This window comes from Rhamphochromis longiceps, linkage group LG23 (assembly GCF_057381845.1).
Source record: "Rhamphochromis longiceps isolate RC_006_pf linkage group LG23, R_longiceps_female_GT1.1, whole genome shotgun sequence".
NCBI lineage: Eukaryota > Metazoa > Chordata > Actinopteri > Cichliformes > Cichlidae > Rhamphochromis > Rhamphochromis longiceps.
This window is the reverse complement of record NC_140578.1, coordinates 27,583,429-27,610,806: the sequence shown is the minus strand read 5'-3', so window position 1 is coordinate 27,610,806 and position 27,378 is coordinate 27,583,429. Positions and strand designations below refer to the sequence as shown.

General features: G+C 38.1%; 1 protein-coding gene across 5 annotated transcripts; it reads left to right on the top strand.

Annotated features, from left to right (window-relative positions):
• The first annotated feature begins 129 nt into the window (after window positions 1-129).
• Window positions 130-27,186, top strand: LOC146642092 (uncharacterized). 5 transcript variants are annotated; one of them, XM_085399597.1, is made up of 29 exons: window positions 130-339; window positions 1,751-1,900; window positions 2,411-2,536; window positions 2,632-2,801; window positions 7,958-8,054; window positions 8,204-8,302; window positions 9,607-9,642; window positions 11,823-11,861; window positions 11,961-12,023; window positions 12,274-12,339; window positions 12,745-12,831; window positions 13,172-13,234; window positions 13,624-13,710; window positions 14,814-14,900; window positions 15,241-15,303; window positions 15,692-15,778; window positions 17,694-17,780; window positions 18,121-18,183; window positions 18,573-18,659; window positions 19,763-19,849; window positions 20,190-20,252; window positions 20,641-20,727; window positions 22,643-22,729; window positions 23,070-23,132; window positions 23,522-23,608; window positions 24,712-24,798; window positions 25,139-25,201; window positions 25,590-25,676; window positions 26,310-27,186. In XM_085399597.1, exons 1-29 carry the CDS (start codon window positions 282-284, stop codon window positions 26,351-26,353), a joined length of 2,370 nt encoding a protein of 789 aa, XP_085255723.1. In that variant the 5' UTR covers window positions 130-281; the 3' UTR covers window positions 26,354-27,186. The 5 variants fall into 5 exon arrangements, with proteins under 5 accessions (XP_085255723.1, XP_085255725.1, XP_085255726.1 ...); XM_085399598.1 differs by lacking the exon at window positions 130-339 and adding an exon at window positions 352-1,224; XM_085399599.1 differs by lacking the exon at window positions 12,274-12,339.
• The last annotated feature ends 192 nt before the right edge of the window (window positions 27,187-27,378 follow it).

The window sequence follows — 27,378 nt, the reverse complement described above, 5'->3', positions numbered from 1 at the left end:
CCTTGGTCAGTGGACCAGTTTGATTTCCTGTTTTGTTTTGTTTGTTTTTTTGTTTGTTTGTTTGTTTGTTTTTTGGGGGGGGGGGGGCGACACATCTGGACACACCCTTCAGGTTTTGTTTTACATTTTTTAAGTCTCACTTTCTGTTTGTCAGTGACGCAGTTTAGCTTCCCACTCTTCCGCTTCTCTGATATATTCGCAGTTTAAATATTCTCTAGTTGTCTCTGATATTAGCCGACTCTCTCTTGTTCTTCGTCTCGTTTATGCCGTGATTTAAGAGGATGTTACGATCCGTGGGGTTAAGAATTCTTCTCTTAAGCGTGGGGTTGGTCCTTTCAGGTAAGATGGACACTGAGTTTTCAGTGGGGTGAACAATGGCGCATAGCTTCATACTAACCGTGTATCTTTTATTCCTAGTGTTATTTACGTTTCGCCAGCGTGTTAATGGTAATGTAAAGGAGTGGTGAGAGTGTTCATGGTGAAACTAATGTATCGCTATTCTGGAGCCAAACACAAACCCGGAAATAAACGAACTTTTTATCAGTAGTTTATTAATAGTGTAAGCTGAGGTATACTTTAACTGGTGGAAGAATAACATACGAGTTCGAGTCAAGTATGATTTATCATATGATAAACATTAACTCCCAGGTGCTGCTAACACATAATAGGTGTGAAATGGAAGTTTTTAATGTTATGTCGCAACAACCCGCTTCAGGACGACGCCCGGTAAATAGCTGGTGAAACAAAATAGCACAGAAATAGTTGAAATATTCTTCATATTTATTTCTGAGGTGTCTGTAAAGCAGACACATCTGTTTCACCAGCCAGTCCAGCACCGATTAATCTGCAGCACCGGATCAAATTAGAATAAAACCGGTCTTTTGGGTAGGATGGAACACCCGGCAGCGGCCATTTTGAGGTCATTCATTCCAAAAGTCACGATCCCGTCATTTGTAGGTTTCATTCGCTCGCCCAGAAAGTCAAATAAAATAGTTGAATGTGTTCATGAGAGTTTTAGGGAACAGTAACATTGATTTTATGATGTTATATATGTTTTATAATGTCTGACGAACCGATAATGGGATTGTTCCTTTGTGTGAACTTACCAGTACACCCCCGAAAAAGAATAGAACTCAAAAGTAAACTACATTAAGGAGTATTTTACTCTAAGATCAACAAAACAGGAGCACAAGATGGAAGATTTGTTGTCAATCTCCTTCAGAGGTGAACATTTTGTAACAAATCTGCAGTAATTCAATTCTGTATGCTGTACTCCAGTATTCCCTGTTATGCTCCAGTTATTGTTTTGATGTTGTCAAAATGCTGTTTTTGTGTATATTTGGGGAAGTTTATCCTATTTATTTGTAGATTTTACAGCCAGTTAATTCCAATCCCCTGGATTTCTTAGCACCAGAAAACCATCAATAATATTCAAACGTACCTTATATTTGTTATATTGAAATCAGTTGAATTCATTTAAATGTTTTTAAATGTAATAAAATGTAAGTATGTTTTGCTGATGATGCTTAAAAGCAAGTAAAAAAGACAAAATCTGATAAATATAATTATTTACAGTGCTCTCCCATATAAACTGGGATCATCATTAACATCTTTTACAGCATTTTGCAGATGCCACACATGCAGCTAAACTGTGTTTGTTTAGTTCTGCAAATTAGTTTTGTAAACAAAATGTTTGGTTACAGAACTAAATATGAAAAATCATGTTGATTTTGGTTTTATTTTGCCATAGACAAAGATAGTTTCAAGAAAGTGGGAGACAAAGTAGTCCTATCTCCAGGCTCTGTGTCTGATCCCATCACCAGCATCACGTGGAAACATGGCCCGGACATCGCTGTGGAGTGGTACGGAGGTGATATAGTTCCGTACCGGGACTTCAGAGGTACGTATGCTCAGGATTTAACATCAAATGCATGCAAGATAGTGGCTGCAGATTTGAAAGATCCTGGATAAATGGGAAGGCTGTCCAGAAAGGCATCATGTGTGGAATCTGTGCGAAATCAAGAATATGGATCAATCAAGCTTGTGCATCCAAGGTTTCTTTTGAAGATATATTTCTAATTTAAAAAAAAGATCTTGATCCCCAAAATGAAGTGGGATCAAAAATAGCTAAATGGACTTATCTCAAAGAATTGAAAATTCCTTTTAAAATTTTTTTTCTGTCATTGTGCTGTAACGAATTAACCTCTTTCATGGATTTGATGCATTTTAAAATGCTAACTTTATGCTGCACGGATAATTGAATTACCTTGGTTCATTATATATATATATATATATATATATATATATATATATATATATATATATATATATATATATATATATATATATACTAAAAATCCATTAAAAATAATTATCTAATTGGTTAATTATGTAACTGTGATGTTTTTAGGTCGGTGTGAGGTGAGTACTTCCACTGGAACGCTGACCCTCTCAAACGTGACTGTAAAGGACAGCGGCATCTACACAGCAGAGATCAACAACAGAGTCATGAGTCCGACTAAAATCACTGTTATCTGTAAGTGGACGAATTCGGACTGAAGTTTGCTTTGAATCATTTTTTCACCATATTTAAAATAAAAAGCTTGTTTGTTTGCTGTCTTTAATTATCAGCTGCTGTCCCCAAACCCACTGTCTCCAAATCATGCAACCCTGAGATGACCATCTGTACTCTCACCTGTGAAGCCAGCATCACAGATGACACCAAACCAGTCACCTATTCCTGGATGACAGGTGACAAGCAGACAGCTCAGCCTTCAAGCAATCAGCTCACATTAGCAAAGGTACAAACAGGATCTGACTGTTCACATAACAAGTCAGCTGCTCATTTTTTTTCCAGACAATTTCTCACATAAACCACAGTATTGAAGCAATGACTAACACATTATAGAAAAGTTAAGACATCAGAAAAAGAAATGAATCTAAATATTTTCAACAATTAAATTTTTTTTTTTTTTAGGTTTATGTACATTTGTTATTTTAGGTATTAAAAGGAAATTTATTTGTTTGTTTTTGTTTCACTCATTTTTGATAATTGAGATTTTTGATTATTATTTAAAGTTTTAGGAAAATGACAATAACAAAACATAACCAATGAGAGTAAATAAATGACCACAAAAAATGAACACAAAACACTAGAAAAGTAAATAAAACACATTTTTCTACTTTTCACACACTAGCTGAAACAGCCACTCTTAAAAACTAAAAGAAATCAAAAATGAAAACAAAGCCAACACAAACAACGATAATTACATTTACACATTTCTACGTACCAGCATATTTTAAAACACAGTGAACAACATAATCTCTGTTTTATACTACTCAAATAGTTTACCTAGATTATACATACAGTGGGGCAAAAAAGTATTTAGTCAGCCACCGATTGTGCAAGTTCCCCCACCTAAAATGATGACAGAGGTCAGTAATTTGCACCAGAGGTACACTTCAACTGTGAGAGACAGAATGTGAAAAAAAAATCCATGAATTCACATGGTAGGATTTGTAAAGAATTTATTCGTAAATCAGGGTGGAAAATAAGTATTTGGTCAATAACAAAAATACAACTCAATACTTTGTAACATAACCTTTGTTGGCAATAACAGAGGTCAAACGTTTACTATAGGTCTTTACCAGGTTTGCACACACAGTAGCTGGTATTTTGGCCCATTCCTCCATGCAGATCTTCTCGAGAGCAGTGATGTTTTGGGGCTGTCGCCGAGCAACACGGACTTTCAAGTCCCGCCACAGATTTTCTATGGGGTTGAGGTCTGGAGACTGGCTAGGCCACTCCAGGACTTTCAAATGCTTCTTACGGAGCCACTCCTTTGTTGCCCGGGCGGTGTGTTTTGGATCATTGTCATGTTGGAAGACCCAGCCTCGTTTCATCTTCAAAGTTCTCACTGATGGAAGGAGGTTTTGGCTCAAAATCTCACGATACATGGCCCCATTCATTCTGTCCTTAACACGGATCAGTCGTCCTGTCTCCTTGGCAGAAAAACAGCCCCATAGCATGATGTTTCCACCCCCATGCTTCACAGTAGGTATGGTGTTCTTGGGATGCAACTCAGTATTCTTCTTCCTCCAAACACGACGAGTTGAGTTTATACCAAAAAGTTCTACTTTGGTTTCATCTGACCACATGACATTCTCCCAATCCTCTGCTGTATCATCCATGTGCTCTCTGGCAAACTTCAGACGGGCCTGGACATGCACTGGCTTCAGCAGCGGAACACGTCTGGCACTGCGGGATTTGATTCCCTGCCGTTGTAGTTTGTTACTGATGGTGACCTTTGTTACTTTGGTCCCAGCTCTCTGCAGGTCATTCACCAGGTCCCCCCGTGTGGTTCTGGGATCTTTGCTCACCGTTCTCATGATCATTTTGACCCCACGGGATGAGATCTTGCGTGGAGCCCCAGATCGAGGGAGATTATCAGTGGTCTTGTATGTCTTCCATTTTCTGATGATTGCTCCCACAGTTGATTTTTTCACACCAAGCTGCTTGCCTATTGTAGATTCACTCTTCCCAGTCTGGTGCAGGTCTACAATACTTTTCCTGGTGTCCTTCGAAAGCTCTTTGGTCTTGGCCATGGCGGAGTTTGGAGTCTGACTGTTTGAGGCTGTGGACAGGTGTCTTTTATACAGATGATGAGTTCAAACAGGTGCCATTCATACAGGTAACGAGTGGGGGACAGAAAAGCTTCTTACAGAAGACGTTACAGGTCTGTGAGAGCCAGAGATTTTCCTTGTTTGTTATTGACCAAATACTTATTTTCCACCCTGATTTACGAATAAATTCTTTACAAATCCTACCAAGTGGATTCATGGATTTTTTTTTCACATTCTGTCTCTCACAGTTGAAGTGTACCTCTGGTGCAAATTACTGACCTCTGTCATCATTTTAAGTGGGGGAACTTGCACAATCGGTGGCTGACTAAATACTTTTTTGCCCCACTGTATACATGCAGTGTTGGGAAGGTTACTTTTAAAATGTATTCCACTACAGATTACAGAATACATGCCCCAAAATGTATTTTGTAACGTATTCCGTTACGTTACTCAATGAGAGTAACGTATTGTGAATACTTTGGATTACTTAATATATTATCATGCTTTTTACAACAGAAATGTACTATTCCTGTGTGATTTATTACTGTTACTGAAGGTACGCGGCTCCGAACCGTAGTAAAGGTGCTCAGGGCGACCGTGGCTCAGGGCGTTGGGAAGCGCATCTGTAACCGGAAAGTCGCCGGTTCGTTCCCTGGGCTCTCTGTGTCCTGGTCACTACCGCCTACTGGTGTTGGCCAGAGGGGCCGATGGCACGCTTCTGTCAGTCTGCCCCAGGGCAGCTGTGGCTACAACTGTAGCTTGCCTCCACCAGTGTGTGAATGTGAGAGCGCTATATAAATGCAATCCATTATTATTATTAAAGGGACCTCTGGCTAATACGCCGGGTTCCGTGTCGGGCTCTTAGCCGAAAAATAGCTTTACTTTGTTGTCTGGGTCAACTTTGCTAGCGAGAGACAGAGAGAGGCGTTGAAAGGCTGCTCCAACGGAACTTATTGTTTTCGGAGGAAAACACGAACACAGTGTACAGTCGAGTCCTAATAGCTTACTTACAACTGGGCTCGTCAGGTACTCTTCTTGGCTGCAGTGGTTATTATTATATTTACATGCTTCCAGCTCCCGTTTTTGCTCGATGACTGCTCGTACTTTTCCACTCTCCTTTTTCTCCCTCCCTCGTGCTCACAGACCCATAACGTGTACGGCAGTCCATTCTCCCTGCAGCACGGACTACACTGCCCATGATGCTACATTCTTTAGGGCTATGCCTGTAGCATTCTGCTTATTAGTTTAGCACAACAACAAAAAGGCGCTCTCTCACCCAGGAAACACACAGTGAGAGAGAGCATGCCACCCTGTAACCATGGCAACTGTAACGCTACAGAACGTAGCTGTCAAAAAACCCAAACAGTCCTGACCCGCCACAATATGAAACAGGAAAATACCGCAGTGTAATCCATTTATTTCCGCAAAGTAACTGTATTCTGAATACCACCTTTTTAAATGGTAACTGTAACGGAATACAGTTACTCATATTTTGTATTTTAAATACGTATCGGCGGTACATGTTACTCCCCAACTCTGTAAACATGCTTTTTTAATATTTGTCCAGACCCTCAGGCGTTTTTGGTGCATGTAGTTTAATAAACAATCAGTTCATACCTAGGATATGAAGTCAGGGTCACTTTATTGGGTACACTTTGCCAGTATTGTTTTGGATCCTTTTTTGTCTTCAGAGCCTTCCCGGCATAGCTTCCACAAGGTGCTGGAATCGTTCTTCAGACATTTTAGTCCATATTGACATGATTTGTCCCCACAAAGGTGCTCTATTGGACTGAGATTTGTTGACTATGGAGGCCATTTGAGTACAGTGAACTCATTGTTATGCTCAAGAAATGGCCTGCATTTGTATAGCGCTTTTTACTCAGTCCCTAAGGACCCCAAAGCGCTTTACACTACATTCAGTCATTCACCCATTCACACACACATTCACACACTGGTGATGGCAAGCTACGTTGTAGCCACAGCTGCCCTGGGGCGCACTGACAGAGGCGAGGCTGCCGGACACTGGCGCCACCGGGCCCTCTGACCACCACCAGTAGGCAAACATGGGGTTAATATCTTGCCCAAGGATATTTGGTATGCAGCCAGGGGGCAGCCTGGGATTGAACCACCGACCTTCTGATTAGTGGCAAACCAGTTTGAGATGATTTAGGGGAACATACAGGAGTGGTGAATACCAGATATATAAAAGCAGCAATCGAGACGAGGATATCTGATATCTTGAGGCAAAACTGGTATTATGAAATGCTTAATATTAATCTTTTTATAAAGTGCAGAATATTTAAGCGAGAGTTCCAACTGCAAAATTATGTGTGTAGTTTAAATCATTCCACTTTTTAAGGTTTAGATGCTGATTTTTTGATATCCTAGTAGCTACATGCAGATTTTATGACTATTTTAAACGTTTATGTTAACTTCGGAGCTTGGGTAACATGGACATGAATGTAGTCATTTTAAGTTAAGACAAAAATATCTGTCTGTGTTTCGGGCTGAGACTAAATGCGAATAAAATATAGACAGTGTGTAACTCTAAGGATATCATTGACAATTGCAAATATTTCTAAAGAAATTGTGTCTTTATTTGGACATGGGTGATTTGTTGACAGATGTATTTAAAATACCTTTATTAGTCCCACGAATGGGAAATTTCATAAGGCTGCCAGTGCAATGGCGGCGCCATCTTACCCTTCCGACCATACATACATTACGCAAAAACATCACATGGGGAAGACAGGTCAGAGGGGTATAACAATGGAAAACATGAGGAAATAACTCCCCCCAGACTGAGCTCCAACAGGGAGAACAGTTTGAGAACAGAAAAAAAACCACCTCTGCACATAGCACATAAAAAAACTCTTAATACGTCATAGAAACACATGACAAGCAACAGGGATGGGTAGAAGGTGTGAGACAGCCAGTGTAGACAGTGCATCCGGGCCTGCAGCATATGCGCTGGTCTCCTTGATCCACCGTCTGCATCGGAAAGGAATAAGCGTCGAAGGCGTTTGGAGGGGAATTAGTCCCATTCGTGGAACTAATAAAGGTATCTTATCTTATCTTATTTATTTATTTCTCCTTTCTTGATATTGGCGATAAACTAAAATAAAAGTGAATGGAAATGGTTAGTCTCGCACTTTTATTTTGTATTTTCTGGAAATATAGTTACATTTATCAGGGTGTATGCAGCCATCTTTGAGCCTGTCCCTGTGCTATTGATCTGTTGATTGTCCACCCATAGACAAGTGTCCCATAATCTGTTTAAAATCTAATGAATGTGTTTGGTTTATGTGCTTCTCTCTTTTCTCGTTAATTCTAGAACGATACAGGATCTGTTGAAAAATCAATCAGCTGTCAGCTGGAAAACCCAGTTAGCAGTGAAAGGAGTGACAATATAATCATTTCATTTGCAAGTGGTGAGTTATCACACCAATATGTATCTGTGGCAGAAAGTGTTTCTTTTTGACTAATGATGGATTTTACAGACATTTAAAGATTGGGATAAATTGTTTTGGTAATCATTTGCAGTTTTATTAATTTATTCTTTGTTCTTTTATTTTTGTAGGTGATTCACTGTATTGGATCATACCATTAGTGATTGTGTTGCTTGTGTTGATAGTGGCTGTAATTGTCTTTTTTCTTTGCAAAATATACAGAAAGCGAGGTAAGAACCCACAAAACAATTATGAATCTTACTTTCTTTTTAATATCTTGATTTATTAATCATTATGCAAATGTGCATGATGAATGTTAGGTGAGGTTAAGACTCTCCATTATAAAAGCACAGCGTACTTACAATAAGATGGGAAAATATTGTTTTGCCACAAAATTACCAAAAAATTACACAGTACTTTAAATTACTTAGAGAACAATGTGTCTCCTTCCTGTAAAACACCTGAAGTCGTGCACTTTGTAAAATGACTTGAAATTACTCTAACAGTATAATTTTTTTTCTAATTAGTTCTTTGTTTATTGTAAATGTTACTTATTCTAGTGTGCCTAGTTTTAAGTATGTTTAGGTAAAAATAATTACTTTGTAATTTAAAATAAGTCCACATAATTACAGAGGAATTATAGGGCCATATTAGAAAGTGTTAATAAAATATCTCGACATGTTAAAGAAACAACCCAGACAAGCCTGTACTACAGATAGTGTGATAAACCTAGGACTCGTGTATTTTACTTACAGATTTAGTCTCAGGATATAACAGAATTGGTGAAAATCGCCGTATTTGTGTGTTTTCTTCTGTATCAAAGTCATCCAGTCACACTTGTATGTAGGTTCATTATAAGCACAATTTCTAGGCTAATTTTAATAGTGCTGAATGCAAACATCTCTATCTACAACTTCCCAGGCTCAAAAATCCTCCAAATTATTAGACTTCGTCTTTATGTATTCAACAGAAACACATTTCAAAGATGTGACTGATGGATGAAAACAAACCAGGGTAAATTTCCTCTTAACTTCATGTAGATGAAAAGCTGAACATTAAAACAGTAACAGCATCCTTTGCTCATAATATGTGTTTGAGCTCAATAACCCCAAAGAAATAAGCTAAAATCGCAAAACAAGCAATGATTGATATTTCTGTCAATCAATAAATGTCAATAAATGGGGTGGCTGTAGCTCAGGTGGCGGAGCAGGTCAGCCACTAATCAGAAGGTCGGTGGTTCGATCCCAGGCTGCCTCCTGGCTGCATACCAAATATCCTTGGGCAAGATACTAACCCCGTGTTTGCCTGCTTGTGGTGGTCAGAGGGCCCGGTGGCGCCAGTGTCCGGCAGCCTCGCCTCTGTCAGTGCACCCCAGGGCAGCTGTGGCTACAATGTAGCTTGCCATCGCCAGTGTGTGAATGTGTGTGTGAATGGGTGAATGACTGAATGTAGTGTGAAGCGCTTTGGGGTCCTTAGGGACTAGAAAAGAGCTATACAAATGCAGGCCATTTACCATTTGTCTTCAATTCCCCAGAAATCAAAACACAAGACGAAGCAAATAGACCAGAAGGTAAGATAATACAGTATAAAGCCTCTCTCTAACTTATATTAGGTGGTGGTGTTAAAACTGGGATTTATTAAGACATACAGTGGGGCAAAAAAGTATTTAGTCAGCCACCGATTGTGCAAGTTCCCCCACCTAAAATGATGACAGAGGTCAGTAATTTGCACCAGAGGTACACTTCAACTGTGAGAGACAGAATGTGAAAAAAAAATCCATGAATTCACATGGTAGGATTTGTAAAGAATTTATTCGTAAATTAGGGTGGAAAATAAGTATTTGGTCACCTCAAACAAGGAAAATCTCTGGCTCTCACAGACCTGTAACGTCTTCTGTAAGAAGCTTTTCTGTCCCCCACTCGTTACCTGTATGAATGGCACCTGTTTGAACTCATCATCTGTATAAAAGACACCTGTCCACAGCCTCAAACAGTCAGACTCCAAACGCCGCCATGGCCAAGACCAAAGAGCTTTCGAAGGACACCAGGAAAAGTATTGTAGACCTGCACCAGACTGGGAAGAGTGAATCTACAATAGGCAAGCAGCTTGGTGTGAAAAAATCAACTGTGGGAGCAATCATCAGAAAATGGAAGACATACAAGACCACTGATAATCTCCCTCGATCTGGGGCTCCACGCAAGATCTCATCCCGTGGGGTCAAAATGATCATGAGAACGGTGAGCAAAGATCCCAGAACCACACGGGGGGACCTGGTGAATGACCTGCAGAGAGCTGGGACCAAAGTAACAAAGGTCACCATCAGTAACACACTACAACGGCAGGGAATCAAATCCCGCAGTGCCAGACGTGTTCCGCTGCTGAAGCCAGTGCATGTCCAGGCCCGTCTGAAGTTTGCCAGAGAGCACATGGATGATACAGCAGAGGATTGGGAGAATGTCATGTGGTCAGATGAAACCAAAGTAGAACTTTTTGGTATAAACTCAACTCGTCGTGTTTGGAGGAAGAAGAATACTGAGTTGCATCCCAAGAACACCATACCTACTGTGAAGCATGGGGGTGGAAACATCATGCTATGGGGCTGTTTTTCTGCCAAGGGGACAGGACGACTGATCCGTGTTAAGGACAGAATGAATGGGGCCATGTATCGTGAGATTTTGAGCCAAAACCTCCTTCCATCAATGAGAACTTTGAAGATGAAACGAGGCTGGGTCTTCCAACATGACAATGATCCAAAACACACCGCCCGGGCAACAAAGGAGTGGCTCCGTAAGAAGCATTTGAAAGTCCTGGAGTGGCCTAGCCAGTCTCCAGACCTCAACCCCATAGAAAATCTGTGGCGGGACTTGAAAGTCCGTGTTGCTCGGCGACAGCCCCAAAACATCACAGCTCTCGAGAAGATCTGCATGGAGGAATGGGCCAAAATACCAGCTACTGTGTGTGCAAACCTGGTAAAGACCTATAGTAAACGTTTGACCTCTGTTATTGCCAACAAAGGTTATGTTACAAAGTATTGAGTTGTATTTTTGTTATTGACCAAATACTTATTTTCCACCCTAATTTACGAATAAATTCTTTACAAATCCTACCATGTGAATTCATGGATTTTTTTTTCACATTCTGTCTCTCACAGTTGAAGTGTACCTCTGGTGCAAATTACTGACCTCTGTCATCATTTTAGGTGGGGGAACTTGCACAATCGGTGGCTGACTAAATACTTTTTTGCCCCACTGTATGTATACAGGGTCCACTGGTCTGGGAACAGTAAAAGAAGTTTGCTAGGCCAGTTGACTGACCAACTGCTGACATGTTGGGCCCAGCAGCCTAAAACAGGCCAAGCATATTTGCTGAAACAGACCCTCAATAATGATTAGTTTGCTCTTACAGACAGCATGTCTTTCATATGAGTAAAGCATTGTTTTTGCTGCTTGCTTCCACCACTGGCCTGTTTTAGACTATGTCAGAAGAAACTAAACTCACTATAAATGATTCTATAATCTCATAGATTAAGCTGGCAGTATATTAGTTAACAGTAAAACTGTAAAAGTGTTGCGGGCTGAACATTGTTTTAGGGTCATTTGTCTGTTGTGTTACGTCTGTGTCCTTACAGAACTACAGTGACACTGAAGTTAAAACAAAATACAACATCACCAGCAGCAGTATAGTAGACTTTACACCAGTTTATCAGTTAATGTGCTGTTCATGACATACATTTCATTTATTATCTGACAGAGATGGTACAATTGGTTGGGATACAGAGTAATGGAGCAGGTGAGTAAAATCTTATTTAATGGGGGTAAAAACAATAATAAAGTAAATGTGACAGCAGGTGATGGATGCTTAAGGTCCTGATATTTCTTCCAACACCAGATTTGTCAGTCCAAGGAACATCATCTTCCTCTGTGGTCCCAGCATTAAATTCACCCAACAATGGTGAGCAAAATGTTTTCATAATATATAACACATTTGCAACATGCAATCACTTCATCTTGTATAACTTGTTTGTTTTTTTAAAAGTAGCATCAAAGCTGTGACCGGAGCATCGACCTGTATGAGCCTTAGAATTTGCAGGTTTAGCTGGACGGATCTGTGACCTGCAGGCCGAGCAAAAATGCCTCCTGTGTTCATTAGAAGTGAACAGAACGTTTGCTGTGTCTCATATGTACTGTGATTCTGTTTTCAGTAGTGACAGCTCCTCAGATACACAATGAAAACGAGTTGATGTCCGCAGATGATGAAAATGAAGCAGGTGGATAAAATCAGGGGAAAAAACTAACTAATTATGTGATCAAACACACATAATTGTTTGATCACATTATTACAACGTTATTACAATACACATAATCATTGCGTTCGTACAATATAATATTTATATTGTACGAACGTGAAAGTTTTGCATATTGTAATAACATGATAGAATATTGTACAAACATGAAAAGTATATTGTTAGAACAATAAACTTTTCACGTTATAACCGTGATATAGCTCTATTTTTCTTTTGCCTGGGCGGCAGCTCTACACTTCCGTATCGCCCTGTTAATTCAATTCAATTCAATTTTATTTATATAGCGCCAAATCACAACATAAGTCGCCTCAAGGCGCTTCATTAGGGTTGTGATATTTTATTTATCATTTTACCATAATCACTTCACAGAGACGTCAAAAACTACCTCAGAGGTCAAGGATGAACCTAGTCAGGACCAAACACCTGCAGCATCCACAGATTCCAACAGTAAACCTGGTGAGTAAACTGAAAGTGAGATGAGTACGAGTTTAAAACACATATAATCAGACAAACACACACTTACTCAAAACTCTGCCTGGAATACTGACAGATCTGCTGACACTTTTCTGTCCAGTGTTTAAGTTGATCATTTCTAAATGACAAATCTAACTTAGATCCTGATGTTTGAGATCACATTAGTTTCTGAGACTCAGCAAGCTGCTCTGAAACAAGCCAGGAATGTAATATTGTCTAAGATGAAGATCTGCAGGCATATTTTCTGAACTTAACATCTGGTTGTTTTTGTTTAGTTTGTTTTGTTTGTCGTTGATTCTTTAAATGTGTGATGGTTTGACAGACATGCCAGCGCTGGACTCAAAGAGCAACGAGACGTCAGATTCTGAGCCGAAACCTGAAACTGGTGAGAAAAAAAGTCGTCACAGCAGAGAAAAAAAAAAGTATTCCTTAACCTTTCTGTTTTATTTTTAAAACCTCAAATTTGTGCTCAATAACTCACCTGTAGATGACCTGTAATGTGTATGACAGACAAACAACAACTTATCTAAGCTAATTTCACTGTCCACTTTGCAAAAAAGGGTGAATGTGTCTGTCTGATGAACCATTGTGCTGAAAGATTTTTCCATATTAAACAGACAATCTACAGGAACCACAGCAGGGCCCACAGCCATTTATTTTCATGAGAATTTACAATGCAATTTTAGAAGTCAAATTTTTTTAAATGTGATTTCATCCTGAGGGATCGATCTGTTAGTGTTGTGATATTTTATTTATCATTTAATCACTTCACAGAGACGTCAAAAACTACCTCAGAGGTCAAGGATGAACCTAGTCAGGACCAAACACCTGCAGCATCCACAGATTCCAGCAGTAAACCTGGTGAGTAAACTGAAAGTGAGATGAATATGAGTTTAAAACACACGTGCACAATCAGGACAACTTCATGTTCTTTTTTGTGTGAGTTTAAAAAAAATGTGGCTAATGCTGTTTGATCTGTTTTAGCCCATTTTATTTTCTGAGACTCTGCAAGCCACTTTGCAACCCACCTGCACCTGCATATTAGTGCTTATGACAGAAACAAGAATCAAATTAACAAGCAAGAGTTTGATCAATACATTTTGACAGAGTGAATCCGTACATTAAAGTGGGATGGGTCTTTGTATCACCCAACCAGAGATAGAGTCCGTAATAATTCTTTGACACAGGGACCTGAAACATTTTTAGCTCGCTAAAGGCATTTTGTTAGCATTTAAGCTCTCAGCTGAATGTTTTGTCCTCCAGTGGTTTTTCAAATGGGACACATTGCACTCTGTCTCCACTGGATATTATAACCAGGATTTTAAACAATCTTCTGACATTTTACAGTCAAATAAAAAGGTCAAGAAACAGGTGAAACATCATACAGCAACTCATAAAATACACAATGGATTTGATGTGAGCAAATAATGTATGAAGTATATTCCAGGTTAATTAATCACTGGAAACAAATTAAGCTCAGTGGTTAATATGTATTTACATGTAAATGTGTTCATTACAAAAAACCTGTCGCACCAAAAAGACAAAAAAAATCAAATAATATGAAAGTGTTCTTAAACCTTTTATTTCTGTTTTATTTAAAAAACGTTGAGTTAATACAACCTTTAAAGTGCTCTGGGTCAATCTGACTGTAAGTAAACTGAAGGGGTTTCAGTGACATGTTTATATTAATGCATAGGTTCCAAATGTACGCTCATTTCCAATAAATTTGTCAATGAATTTGAATTTGTATCATTTTAACGAGAATTAAAAATATCATTTTAAGAGTCAGCCGTGTGACAAACTGGCAGCCTGTTTATGTAAATGTGATTTAATCCTGAGGGATAAACCTACAGTATGAGATGCACTTTAATAGGCTGAAAATCTGTTTTGTGAAACTCAAACTGGAACTCAGTGACAGATCTGCTGTTGTTCTGATGCTTTTTTGTTTTTTAATCACTTCACAGAGACGTCAAAAACTACCTCAGAGGTCAAGGATGAACCTAGTCAGGACCAAACACCTGCAGCATCCACAGATTCCAACAGTAAACCTGGTGAGTAAACTGAAAGTGAGATGAGTACGAGTTTAAAACACATATAATCAGACAAACACACACTTACTCAAAACTCTGCCTGGAATACTGACAGATCTGCTGACACTTTTCTGTCCAGTGTTTAAGTTGATCATTTCTAAATGACAAATCTAACTTAGATCCTGATGTTTGAGATCACATTAGTTTCTGAGACTCAGCAAGCTGCTCTGAAACAAGCCAGGAATGTAATATTGTCTAAGATGAAGATCTGCAGGCATATTTTCTGAACTTAACATCTGGTTGTTTTTGTTTAGTTTGTTTTGTTTGTCGTTGATTCTTTAAATGTGTGATGGTTTGACAGACATGCCAGCGCTGGACTCAAAGAGCAACGAGACGTCAGATTCTGAGCCGAAACCTGAAACTGGTGAGAAAAAAAGTCGTCACAGCAGAGAAAAAAAAAGTATTCCTTAACCTTTCTGTTTTATTTTTAAAACCTCAAATTTGTGCTCAATAACTCACCTGTAGATGACCTGTAATGTGTATGACAGACAAACAACAACTTATCTAAGCTAATTTCACTGTCCACTTTGCAAAAAAGGGTGAATGTGTCTGTCTGATGAACCATTGTGCTGAAAGATTTTTCCATATTAAACAGACAATCTACAGGAACCACAGCAGGGCCCACAGCCATTTATTTTCATGAGAATTTACAATGCAATTTTAGAAGTCAAATTTTTTTAAATGTGATTTCATCCTGAGGGATCGATCTGTTAGTGTTGTGATATTTTATTTATCATTTAATCACTTCACAGAGACGTCAAAAACTACCTCAGAGGTCAAGGATGAACCTAGTCAGGACCAAACACCTGCAGCATCCACAGATTCCAGCAGTAAACCTGGTGAGTAAACTGAAAGTGAGATGAATATGAGTTTAAAACACACGTGCACAATCAGGACAACTTCATGTTCTTTTTTGTGTGAGTTTAAAAAAAATGTGGCTAATGCTGTTTGATCTGTTTTAGCCCATTTTATTTTCTGAGACTCTGCAAGCCACTTTGCAACCCACCTGCACCTGCATATTAGTGCTTATGACAGAAACAAGAATCAAATTAACAAGCAAGAGTTTGATCAATACATTTTGACAGAGTGAATCCGTACATTAAAGTGGGATGGGTCTTTGTATCACCCAACCAGAGATAGAGTCCGTAATAATTCTTTGACACAGGGACCTGAAACATTTTTAGCTCGCTAAAGGCATTTTGTTAGCATTTAAGCTCTCAGCTGAATGTTTTGTCCTCCAGTGGTTTTTCAAATGGGACACATTGCACTCTGTCTCCACTGGATATTATAACCAGGATTTTAAACAATCTTCTGACATTTTACAGTCAAATAAAAAGGTCAAGAAACAGGTGAAACATCATACAGCAACTCATAAAATACACAATGGATTTGATGTGACGGTGCAAAATGTTCAAACTAATGAGATCAATGGAGGATTGGCTACTTGGTGCATTTCCTACTGACATGAGGGCTTTGTTTTTTGTCCTGGTGTGAATTTGATCAGAAATATTTTAAATCTGAAACGAGCAGAAGCCCCTGTCAGACTCACCACAGCGTCTCCAAAGAGTGCTGTTTGTGGGAACTTGACTTTTTCAGTGAACGTGTGAATGTAAGAGGCTTTCATACTTACAGTCCCTCTGGCTAATTGTTATTTGCGTGTCTTCTCTGTATGCTAGCATGTGTTTTAGTGTACTGTGGGGTGTACACATTCACCTAATAAGTAAAAAATCTCTGGTTCAAGCCCAGGAGGAGACACATTGAGGGTCGTGTCAGGAAAGGTCACACAGCATCTCTTATGACTAAGGGACGCGACACTTTCAGTGTGTATATACGTTACACAAGAAGTTCGGGCCTGAAAAATTTGAATTTGGGCTCATTTTGTCGCAACGTACTCGGTGTGTAAAAGCCTTTAAAGTGAGGAGAGTGTTTCACAAAACTAATTTTCAGCCTATTAAAGTGCATCTTATACCGTAGGTTTATCCCACAGGATTAGGCCACATTTAAAAAGATTTGACTTTTACAATTATAATTACTGAGAGTTCTCAACATGTCACGTGAGTAACATGTTAAGACCAGTGAGATGAGTGGCACACTGTCCTTGTGGGACATTTCCTGGGGGCCAAAGGATCATTTCTGCCAGATGTGAATTTAGCCAGTTGTGTTTTAGCTGAGGGTGAAAATATATTTAAAACCACAAAGTCAGCATTGAGCAAATAATGTATGAAGTATATTCCAGGTTAATTAATCACTGGAAACAAATTAAGCTCAGTGGTTAATATGTATTTACATGTAAATGTGTTCATTACAAAAAACCTGTCGCACCAAAAAGACAAAAAAAAATCAAATAATATGAAAGTGTTCTTAAACCTTTTATTTCTGTTTTATTTAAAAAACGTTGAGTTAATACAACCTTTAAAGTGCTCTGGGTCAATCTGACTGTAAGTAAACTGAAGGGGTTTCAGTGACATGTTTATATTAATGCATAGGTTCCAAATGTACGCTCATTTCCAATAAATTTGTCAATGAATTTGAATTTGTATCATTTTAACGAGAATTAAAAATATCATTTTAAGAGTCAGCCGTGTGACAAACTGGCAGCCTGTTTATGTAAATGTGATTTAATCCTGAGGGATAAACCTACAGTATGAGATGCACTTTAATAGGCTGAAAATCTGTTTTGTGAAACTCAAACTGGAACTCAGTGACAGATCTGCTGTTGTTCTGATGCTTTTTTGTTTTTTAATCACTTCACAGAGACGTCAAAAACTACCTCAGAGGTCAAGGATGAACCTAGTCAGGACCAAACACCTGCAGCATCCACAGATTCCAACAGTAAACCTGGTGAGTAAACTGAAAGTGAGATGAGTACGAGTTTAAAACACATATAATCAGACAAACACACACTTACTCAAAACTCTGCCTGGAATACTGACAGATCTGCTGACACTTTTCTGTCCAGTGTTTAAGTTGATCATTTCTAAATGACAAATCTAACTTAGATCCTGATGTTTGAGATCACATTAGTTTCTGAGACTCAGCAAGCTGCTCTGAAACAAGCCAGGAATGTAATATTGTCTAAGATGAAGATCTGCAGGCATATTTTCTGAACTTAACATCTGGTTGTTTTTGTTTAGTTTGTTTTGTTTGTCGTTGATTCTTTAAATGTGTGATGGTTTGACAGACATGCCAGCGCTGGACTCAAAGAGCAACGAGACGTCAGATTCTGAGCCGAAACCTGAAACTGGTGAGAAAAAAAGTCGTCACAGCAGAGAAAAAAAAAAGTATTCCTTAACCTTTCTGTTTTATTTTTAAAACCTCAAATTTGTGCTCAATAACTCACCTGTAGATGACCTGTAATGTGTATGACAGACAAACAACAACTTATCTAAGCTAATTTCACTGTCCACTTTGCAAAAAAGGGTGAATGTGTCTGTCTGATGAACCATTGTGCTGAAAGATTTTTCCATATTAAACAGACAATCTACAGGAACCACAGCAGGGCCCACAGCCATTTATTTTCATGAGAATTTACAATGCAATTTTAGAAGTCAAATTTTTTTAAATGTGATTTCATCCTGAGGGATCGATCTGTTAGTGTTGTGATATTTTATTTATCATTTAATCACTTCACAGAGACGTCAAAAACTACCTCAGAGGTCAAGGATGAACCTAGTCAGGACCAAACACCTGCAGCATCCACAGATTCCAGTAGTAAACCTGGTGAGTAAACTGAAAGTGAGATGAATATGAGTTTAAAACACACGTGCACAATCAGGACAACTTCATGTTCTTTTTTGTGTGAGTTTAAAAAAAATGTGGCTAATGCTGTTTGATCTGTTTTAGCCCATTTTATTTTCTGAGACTCTGCAAGCCACTTTGCAACCCACCTGCACCTGCATATTAGTGCTTATGACAGAAACAAGAATCAAATTAACAAGCAAGAGTTTGATCAATACATTTTGACAGAGTGAATCCGTACATTAAAGTGGGATGGGTCTTTGTATCACCCAACCAGAGATAGAGTCCGTAATAATTCTTTGACACAGGGACCTGAAACATTTTTAGCTCGCTAAAGGCATTTTGTTAGCATTTAAGCTCTCAGCTGAATGTTTTGTCCTCCAGTGGTTTTTCAAATGGGACACATTGCACTCTGTCTCCACTGGATATTATAACCAGGATTTTAAACAATCTTCTGACATTTTACAGTCAAATAAAAAGGTCAAGAAACAGGTGAAACATCATACAGCAACTCATAAAATACACAATGGATTTGATGTGAGCAAATAATGTATGAAGTATATTCCAGGTTAATTAATCACTGGAAACAAATTAAGCTCAGTGGTTAATATGTATTTACATGTAAATGTGTTCATTACAAAAAACCTGTCGCACCAAAAAGACAAAAAAAATCAAATAATATGAAAGTGTTCTTAAACCTTTTATTTCTGTTTTATTTAAAAAACGTTGAGTTAATACAACCTTTAAAGTGCTCTGGGTCAATCTGACTGTAAGTAAACTGAAGGGGTTTCAGTGACATGTTTATATTAATGCATAGGTTCCAAATGTACGCTCATTTCCAATAAATTTGTCAATGAATTTGAATTTGTATCATTTTAACGAGAATTAAAAATATCATTTTAAGAGTCAGCCGTGTGACAAACTGGCAGCCTGTTTATGTAAATGTGATTTAATCCTGAGGGATAAACCTACAGTATGAGATGCACTTTAATAGGCTGAAAATCTGTTTTGTGAAACTCAAACTGGAACTCAGTGACAGATCTGCTGTTGTTCTGATGCTTTTTTGTTTTTTAATCACTTCACAGAGACGTCAAAAACTACCTCAGAGGTCAAGGATGAACCTAGTCAGGACCAAACACCTGCAGCATCCACAGATTCCAACAGTAAACCTGGTGAGTAAACTGAAAGTGAGATGAGTACGAGTTTAAAACACATATAATCAGACAAACACACACTTACTCAAAACTCTGCCTGGAATACTGACAGATCTGCTGACACTTTTCTGTCCAGTGTTTAAGTTGATCATTTCTAAATGACAAATCTAACTTAGATCCTGATGTTTGAGATCACATTAGTTTCTGAGACTCAGCAAGCTGCTCTGAAACAAGCCAGGAATGTAATATTGTCTAAGATGAAGATCTGCAGGCATATTTTCTGAACTTAACATCTGGTTGTTTTTGTTTAGTTTGTTTTGTTTGTCGTTGATTCTTTAAATGTGTGATGGTTTGACAGACATGCCAGCGCTGGACTCAAAGAGCAACGAGACGTCAGATTCTGAGCCGAAACCTGAAACTGGTGAGAAAAAAAGTCGTCACAGCAGAGAAAAAAAAAGTATTCCTTAACCTTTCTGTTTTATTTTTAAAACCTCAAATTTGTGCTCAATAACTCACCTGTAGATGACCTGTAATGTGTATGACAGACAAACAACAACTTATCTAAGCTAATTTCACTGTCCACTTTGCAAAAAAGGGTGAATGTGTCTGTCTGATGAACCATTGTGCTGAAAGATTTTTCCATATTAAACAGACAATCTACAGGAACCACAGCAGGGCCCACAGCCATTTATTTTCATGAGAATTTACAATGCAATTTTAGAAGTCAAATTTTTTTAAATGTGATTTCATCCTGAGGGATCGATCTGTTAGTGTTGTGATATTTTATTTATCATTTAATCACTTCACAGAGACGTCAAAAACTACCTCAGAGGTCAAGGATGAACCTAGTCAGGACCAAACACCTGCAGCATCCACAGATTCCAGCAGTAAACCTGGTGAGTAAACTGAAAGTGAGATGAATATGAGTTTAAAACACACGTGCACAATCAGGACAACTTCATGTTCTTTTTTGTGTGAGTTTAAAAAAAATGTGGCTAATGCTGTTTGATCTGTTTTAGCCCATTTTATTTTCTGAGACTCTGCAAGCCACTTTGCAACCCACCTGCACCTGCATATTAGTGCTTATGACAGAAACAAGAATCAAATTAACAAGCAAGAGTTTGATCAATACATTTTGACAGAGTGAATCCGTACATTAAAGTGGGATGGGTCTTTGTATCACCCAACCAGAGATAGAGTCCGTAATAATTCTTTGACACAGGGACCTGAAACATTTTTAGCTCGCTAAAGGCATTTTGTTAGCATTTAAGCTCTCAGCTGAATGTTTTGTCCTCCAGTGGTTTTTCAAATGGGACACATTGCACTCTGTCTCCACTGGATATTATAACCAGGATTTTAAACAATCTTCTGACATTTTACAGTCAAATAAAAAGGTCAAGAAACAGGTGAAACATCATACAGCAACTCATAAAATACACAATGGATTTGATGTGACGGTGCAAAATGTTCAAACTAATGAGATCAATGGAGGATTGGCTACTTGGTGCATTTCCTACTGACATGAGGGCTTTGTTTTTTGTCCTGGTGTGAATTTGATCAGAAATATTTTAAATCTGAAACGAGCAGAAGCCCCTGTCAGACTCACCACAGCGTCTCCAAAGAGTGCTGTTTGTGGGAACTTGACTTTTTCAGTGAACGTGTGAATGTAAGAGGCTTTCATACTTACAGTCCCTCTGGCTAATTGTTATTTGCGTGTCTTCTCTGTATGCTAGCATGTGTTTTAGTGTACTGTGGGGTGTACACATTCACCTAATAAGTAAAAAATCTCTGGTTCAAGCCCAGGAGGAGACACATTGAGGGTCGTGTCAGGAAAGGTCACACAGCATCTCTTATGACTAAGGGACGCGACACTTTCAGTGTGTATATACGTTACACAAGAAGTTCGGGCCTGAAAAATTTGAATTTGGGCTCATTTTGTCGCAACGTACTCGGTGTGTAAAAGCCTTTAAAGTGAGGAGAGTGTTTCACAAAACTAATTTTCAGCCTATTAAAGTGCATCTTATACCGTAGGTTTATCCCACAGGATTAGGCCACATTTAAAAAGATTTGACTTTTACAATTATAATTACTGAGAGTTCTCAACATGTCACGTGAGTAACATGTTAAGACCAGTGAGATGAGTGGCACACTGTCCTTGTGGGACATTTCCTGGGGGCCAAAGGATCATTTCTGCCAGATGTGAATTTAGCCAGTTGTGTTTTAGCTGAGGGTGAAAATATATTTAAAACCACAAAGTCAGCATTGAGCAAATAATGTATGAAGTATATTCCAGGTTAATTAATCACTGGAAACAAATTAAGCTCAGTGGTTAATATGTATTTACATGTAAATGTGTTCATTACAAAAAACCTGTCGCACCAAAAAGACAAAAAAAAATCAAATAATATGAAAGTGTTCTTAAACCTTTTATTTCTGTTTTATTTAAAAAACGTTGAGTTAATACAACCTTTAAAGTGCTCTGGGTCAATCTGACTGTAAGTAAACTGAAGGGGTTTCAGTGACATGTTTATATTAATGCATAGGTTCCAAATGTACGCTCATTTCCAATAAATTTGTCAATGAATTTGAATTTGTATCATTTTAACGAGAATTAAAAATATCATTTTAAGAGTCAGCCGTGTGACAAACTGGCAGCCTGTTTATGTAAATGTGATTTAATCCTGAGGGATAAACCTACAGTATGAGATGCACTTTAATAGGCTGAAAATCTGTTTTGTGAAACTCAAACTGGAACTCAGTGACAGATCTGCTGTTGTTCTGATGCTTTTTTGTTTTTTAATCACTTCACAGAGACGTCAAAAACTACCTCAGAGGTCAAGGATGAACCTAGTCAGGACCAAACACCTGCAGCATCCACAGATTCCAACAGTAAACCTGGTGAGTAAACTGAAAGTGAGATGAGTACGAGTTTAAAACACATATAATCAGACAAACACACACTTACTCAAAACTCTGCCTGGAATACTGACAGATCTGCTGACACTTTTCTGTCCAGTGTTTAAGTTGATCATTTCTAAATGACAAATCTAACTTAGATCCTGATGTTTGAGATCACATTAGTTTCTGAGACTCAGCAAGCTGCTCTGAAACAAGCCAGGAATGTAATATTGTCTAAGATGAAGATCTGCAGGCATATTTTCTGAACTTAACATCTGGTTGTTTTTGTTTAGTTTGTTTTGTTTGTCGTTGATTCTTTAAATGTGTGATGGTTTGACAGACATGCCAGCGCTGGACTCAAAGAGCAACGAGACGTCAGATTCTGAGCCGAAACCTGAAACTGGTGAGAAAAAAAGTCGTCACAGCAGAGAAAAAAAAAAGTATTCCTTAACCTTTCTGTTTTATTTTTAAAACCTCAAATTTGTGCTCAATAACTCACCTGTAGATGACCTGTAATGTGTATGACAGACAAACAACAACTTATCTAAGCTAATTTCACTGTCCACTTTGCAAAAAAGGGTGAATGTGTCTGTCTGATGAACCATTGTGCTGAAAGATTTTTCCATATTAAACAGACAATCTACAGGAACCACAGCAGGGCCCACAGCCATTTATTTTCATGAGAATTTACAATGCAATTTTAGAAGTCAAATTTTTTTAAATGTGATTTCATCCTGAGGGATCGATCTGTTAGTGTTGTGATATTTTATTTATCATTTAATCACTTCACAGAGACGTCAAAAACTACCTCAGAGGTCAAGGATGAACCTAGTCAGGACCAAACACCTGCAGCATCCACAGATTCCAGTAGTAAACCTGGTGAGTAAACTGAAAGTGAGATGAATATGAGTTTAAAACACACGTGCACAATCAGGACAACTTCATGTTCTTTTTTGTGTGAGTTTAAAAAAAATGTGGCTAATGCTGTTTGATCTGTTTTAGCCCATTTTATTTTCTGAGACTCTGCAAGCCACTTTGCAACCCACCTGCACCTGCATATTAGTGCTTATGACAGAAACAAGAATCAAATTAACAAGCAAGAGTTTGATCAATACATTTTGACAGAGTGAATCCGTACATTAAAGTGGGATGGGTCTTTGTATCACCCAACCAGAGATAGAGTCCGTAATAATTCTTTGACACAGGGACCTGAAACATTTTTAGCTCGCTAAAGGCATTTTGTTAGCATTTAAGCTCTCAGCTGAATGTTTTGTCCTCCAGTGGTTTTTCAAATGGGACACATTGCACTCTGTCTCCACTGGATATTATAACCAGGATTTTAAACAATCTTCTGACATTTTACAGTCAAATAAAAAGGTCAAGAAACAGGTGAAACATCATACAGCAACTCATAAAATACACAATGGATTTGATGTGAGCAAATAATGTATGAAGTATATTCCAGGTTAATTAATCACTGGAAACAAATTAAGCTCAGTGGTTAATATGTATTTACATGTAAATGTGTTCATTACAAAAAACCTGTCGCACCAAAAAGACAAAAAAAATCAAATAATATGAAAGTGTTCTTAAACCTTTTATTTCTGTTTTATTTAAAAAACGTTGAGTTAATACAACCTTTAAAGTGCTCTGGGTCAATCTGACTGTAAGTAAACTGAAGGGGTTTCAGTGACATGTTTATATTAATGCATAGGTTCCAAATGTACGCTCATTTCCAATAAATTTGTCAATGAATTTGAATTTGTATCATTTTAACGAGAATTAAAAATATCATTTTAAGAGTCAGCCGTGTGACAAACTGGCAGCCTGTTTATGTAAATGTGATTTAATCCTGAGGGATAAACCTACAGTATGAGATGCACTTTAATAGGCTGAAAATCTGTTTTGTGAAACTCAAACTGGAACTCAGTGACAGATCTGCTGTTGTTCTGATGCTTTTTTGTTTTTTAATCACTTCACAGAGACGTCAAAAACTACCTCAGAGGTCAAGGATGAACCTAGTCAGGACCAAACACCTGCAGCATCCACAGATTCCAACAGTAAACCTGGTGAGTAAACTGAAAGTGAGATGAGTACGAGTTTAAAACACATATAATCAGACAAACACACACTTACTCAAAACTCTGCCTGGAATACTGACAGATCTGCTGACACTTTTCTGTCCAGTGTTTAAGTTGATCATTTCTAAATGACAAATCTAACTTAGATCCTGATGTTTGAGATCACATTAGTTTCTGAGACTCAGCAAGCTGCTCTGAAACAAGCCAGGAATGTAATATTGTCTAAGATGAAGATCTGCAGGCATATTTTCTGAACTTAACATCTGGTTGTTTTTGTTTAGTTTGTTTTGTTTGTCGTTGATTCTTTAAATGTGTGATGGTTTGACAGACATGCCAGCGCTGGACTCAAAGAGCAACGAGACGTCAGATTCTGAGCCGAAACCTGAAACTGGTGAGAAAAAAAGTCGTCACAGCAGAGAAAAAAAAAGTATTCCTTAACCTTTCTGTTTTATTTTTAAAACCTCAAATTTGTGCTCAATAACTCACCTGTAGATGACCTGTAATGTGTATGACAGACAAACAACAACTTATCTAAGCTAATTTCACTGTCCACTTTGCAAAAAAGGGTGAATGTGTCTGTCTGATGAACCATTGTGCTGAAAGATTTTTCCATATTAAACAGACAATCTACAGGAACCACAGCAGGGCCCACAGCCATTTATTTTCATGAGAATTTACAATGCAATTTTAGAAGTCAAATTTTTTTAAATGTGATTTCATCCTGAGGGATCGATCTGTTAGTGTTGTGATATTTTATTTATCATTTAATCACTTCACAGAGACGTCAAAAACTACCTCAGAGGTCAAGGATGAACCTAGTCAGGACCAAACACCTGCAGCATCCACAGATTCCAGCAGTAAACCTGGTGAGTAAACTGAAAGTGAGATGAATATGAGTTTAAAACACACGTGCACAATCAGGACAACTTCATGTTCTTTTTTGTGTGAGTTTAAAAAAAATGTGGCTAATGCTGTTTGATCTGTTTTAGCCCATTTTATTTTCTGAGACTCTGCAAGCCACTTTGCAACCCACCTGCACCTGCATATTAGTGCTTATGACAGAAACAAGAATCAAATTAACAAGCAAGAGTTTGATCAATACATTTTGACAGAGTGAATCCGTACATTAAAGTGGGATGGGTCTTTGTATCACCCAACCAGAGATAGAGTCCGTAATAATTCTTTGACACAGGGACCTGAAACATTTTTAGCTCGCTAAAGGCATTTTGTTAGCATTTAAGCTCTCAGCTGAATGTTTTGTCCTCCAGTGGTTTTTCAAATGGGACACATTGCACTCTGTCTCCACTGGATACTATAAATTTTCTGTTTTACTTTTAAAACCTCAGATTTTTGCTAAATATCTCACCTGTAGGTGATCTTTAATGTCTATGACATACAAACAACTTATCTAAATTAATTTCACCGCCCACCTTGCAGAAAAGAGTGATTGTATCTGTCAGATGAAACATTGTGCTGAAATATTTTTCCATTTTTAACAGACAATGTACAAGAACCACAGCAGGGGCCAGAGAGGACAACATAGGACCAGAGACTTCTTCACCGAGTGTAGAAAGAGCCAAATCTTTATCCTCAGTCACTTAAGGACTGTTTGTATTACATAAGCGCACAAGGTGGACGATGGGAGAGGTTACATGTTTGATATTTAATGCTGTATGTGTCAGAAAGGCTGTAGTATCATTATTGCTTTTTCTTCCTGCCCTTTCATCAGCATGATTTTTTGACACATTTAATTATGCATTTAAGCGTTAGCAAACATCACTGATGTTCAGCTAACAAAACAAACTGGGCTAAAAGCATGTGTGCATTTCTGAACATGTTTTTCTGTAAGATTGGTGGTCGTGTTCATTTGCTGTGAAAATCACTTCACTACCACCCAAGATGGCAGCTTGTAATAACCTTAGTTAAGTCTCTAATTGGCTTCATTTATGGACCTTGAAAGGGAGATGTCCATATATGTGGGTAATGGAGATGTGAAACAATGATAGGAGAAAAAAAACATTAGCGATGCAGCTGGGTGAGGTGAGGTGACTTTGACAGTAGCAGCTGGGATGACTAGCAGTGCTACTGAGTGACAGATGAAGGGCTTTGAAATCAGAGCAGGGGTGTCAAAGTGGTGTTAGCTCACAGGCCAAATACAATTCTACCTGATCTCTGGTAGGCTGGACCAGTAAAAGTATTGCATAATAATGATTTTAGCTCTGAAAGTGCAAAGATTCACCAGGGACAGTGCCGAGATCATCAGATGAGAAGTTCCTTTTAAATTATTATGGTCATTTAATGAGTGCTCTGTCAAAAAAAAAAAAAAAACAACAGACAATAAGCTGCCTGAGAAATCTTAAGATAAAATAGGTGCAATTTTAACAACATATAATTTTTTTTCCACTTTGAATTGAGAGCACTGTCATTAAATGCACTGTATTTTATAGTCGAAAGACAGAGCACCTTCACATGTAAATCTTTTGTAAGTAAACAATTTTACCTTTTATGATTCAAAAAGCTCTCTTAGACTTAAAATACTTTACTTTTTTCAGACACCTCTTCTGTACA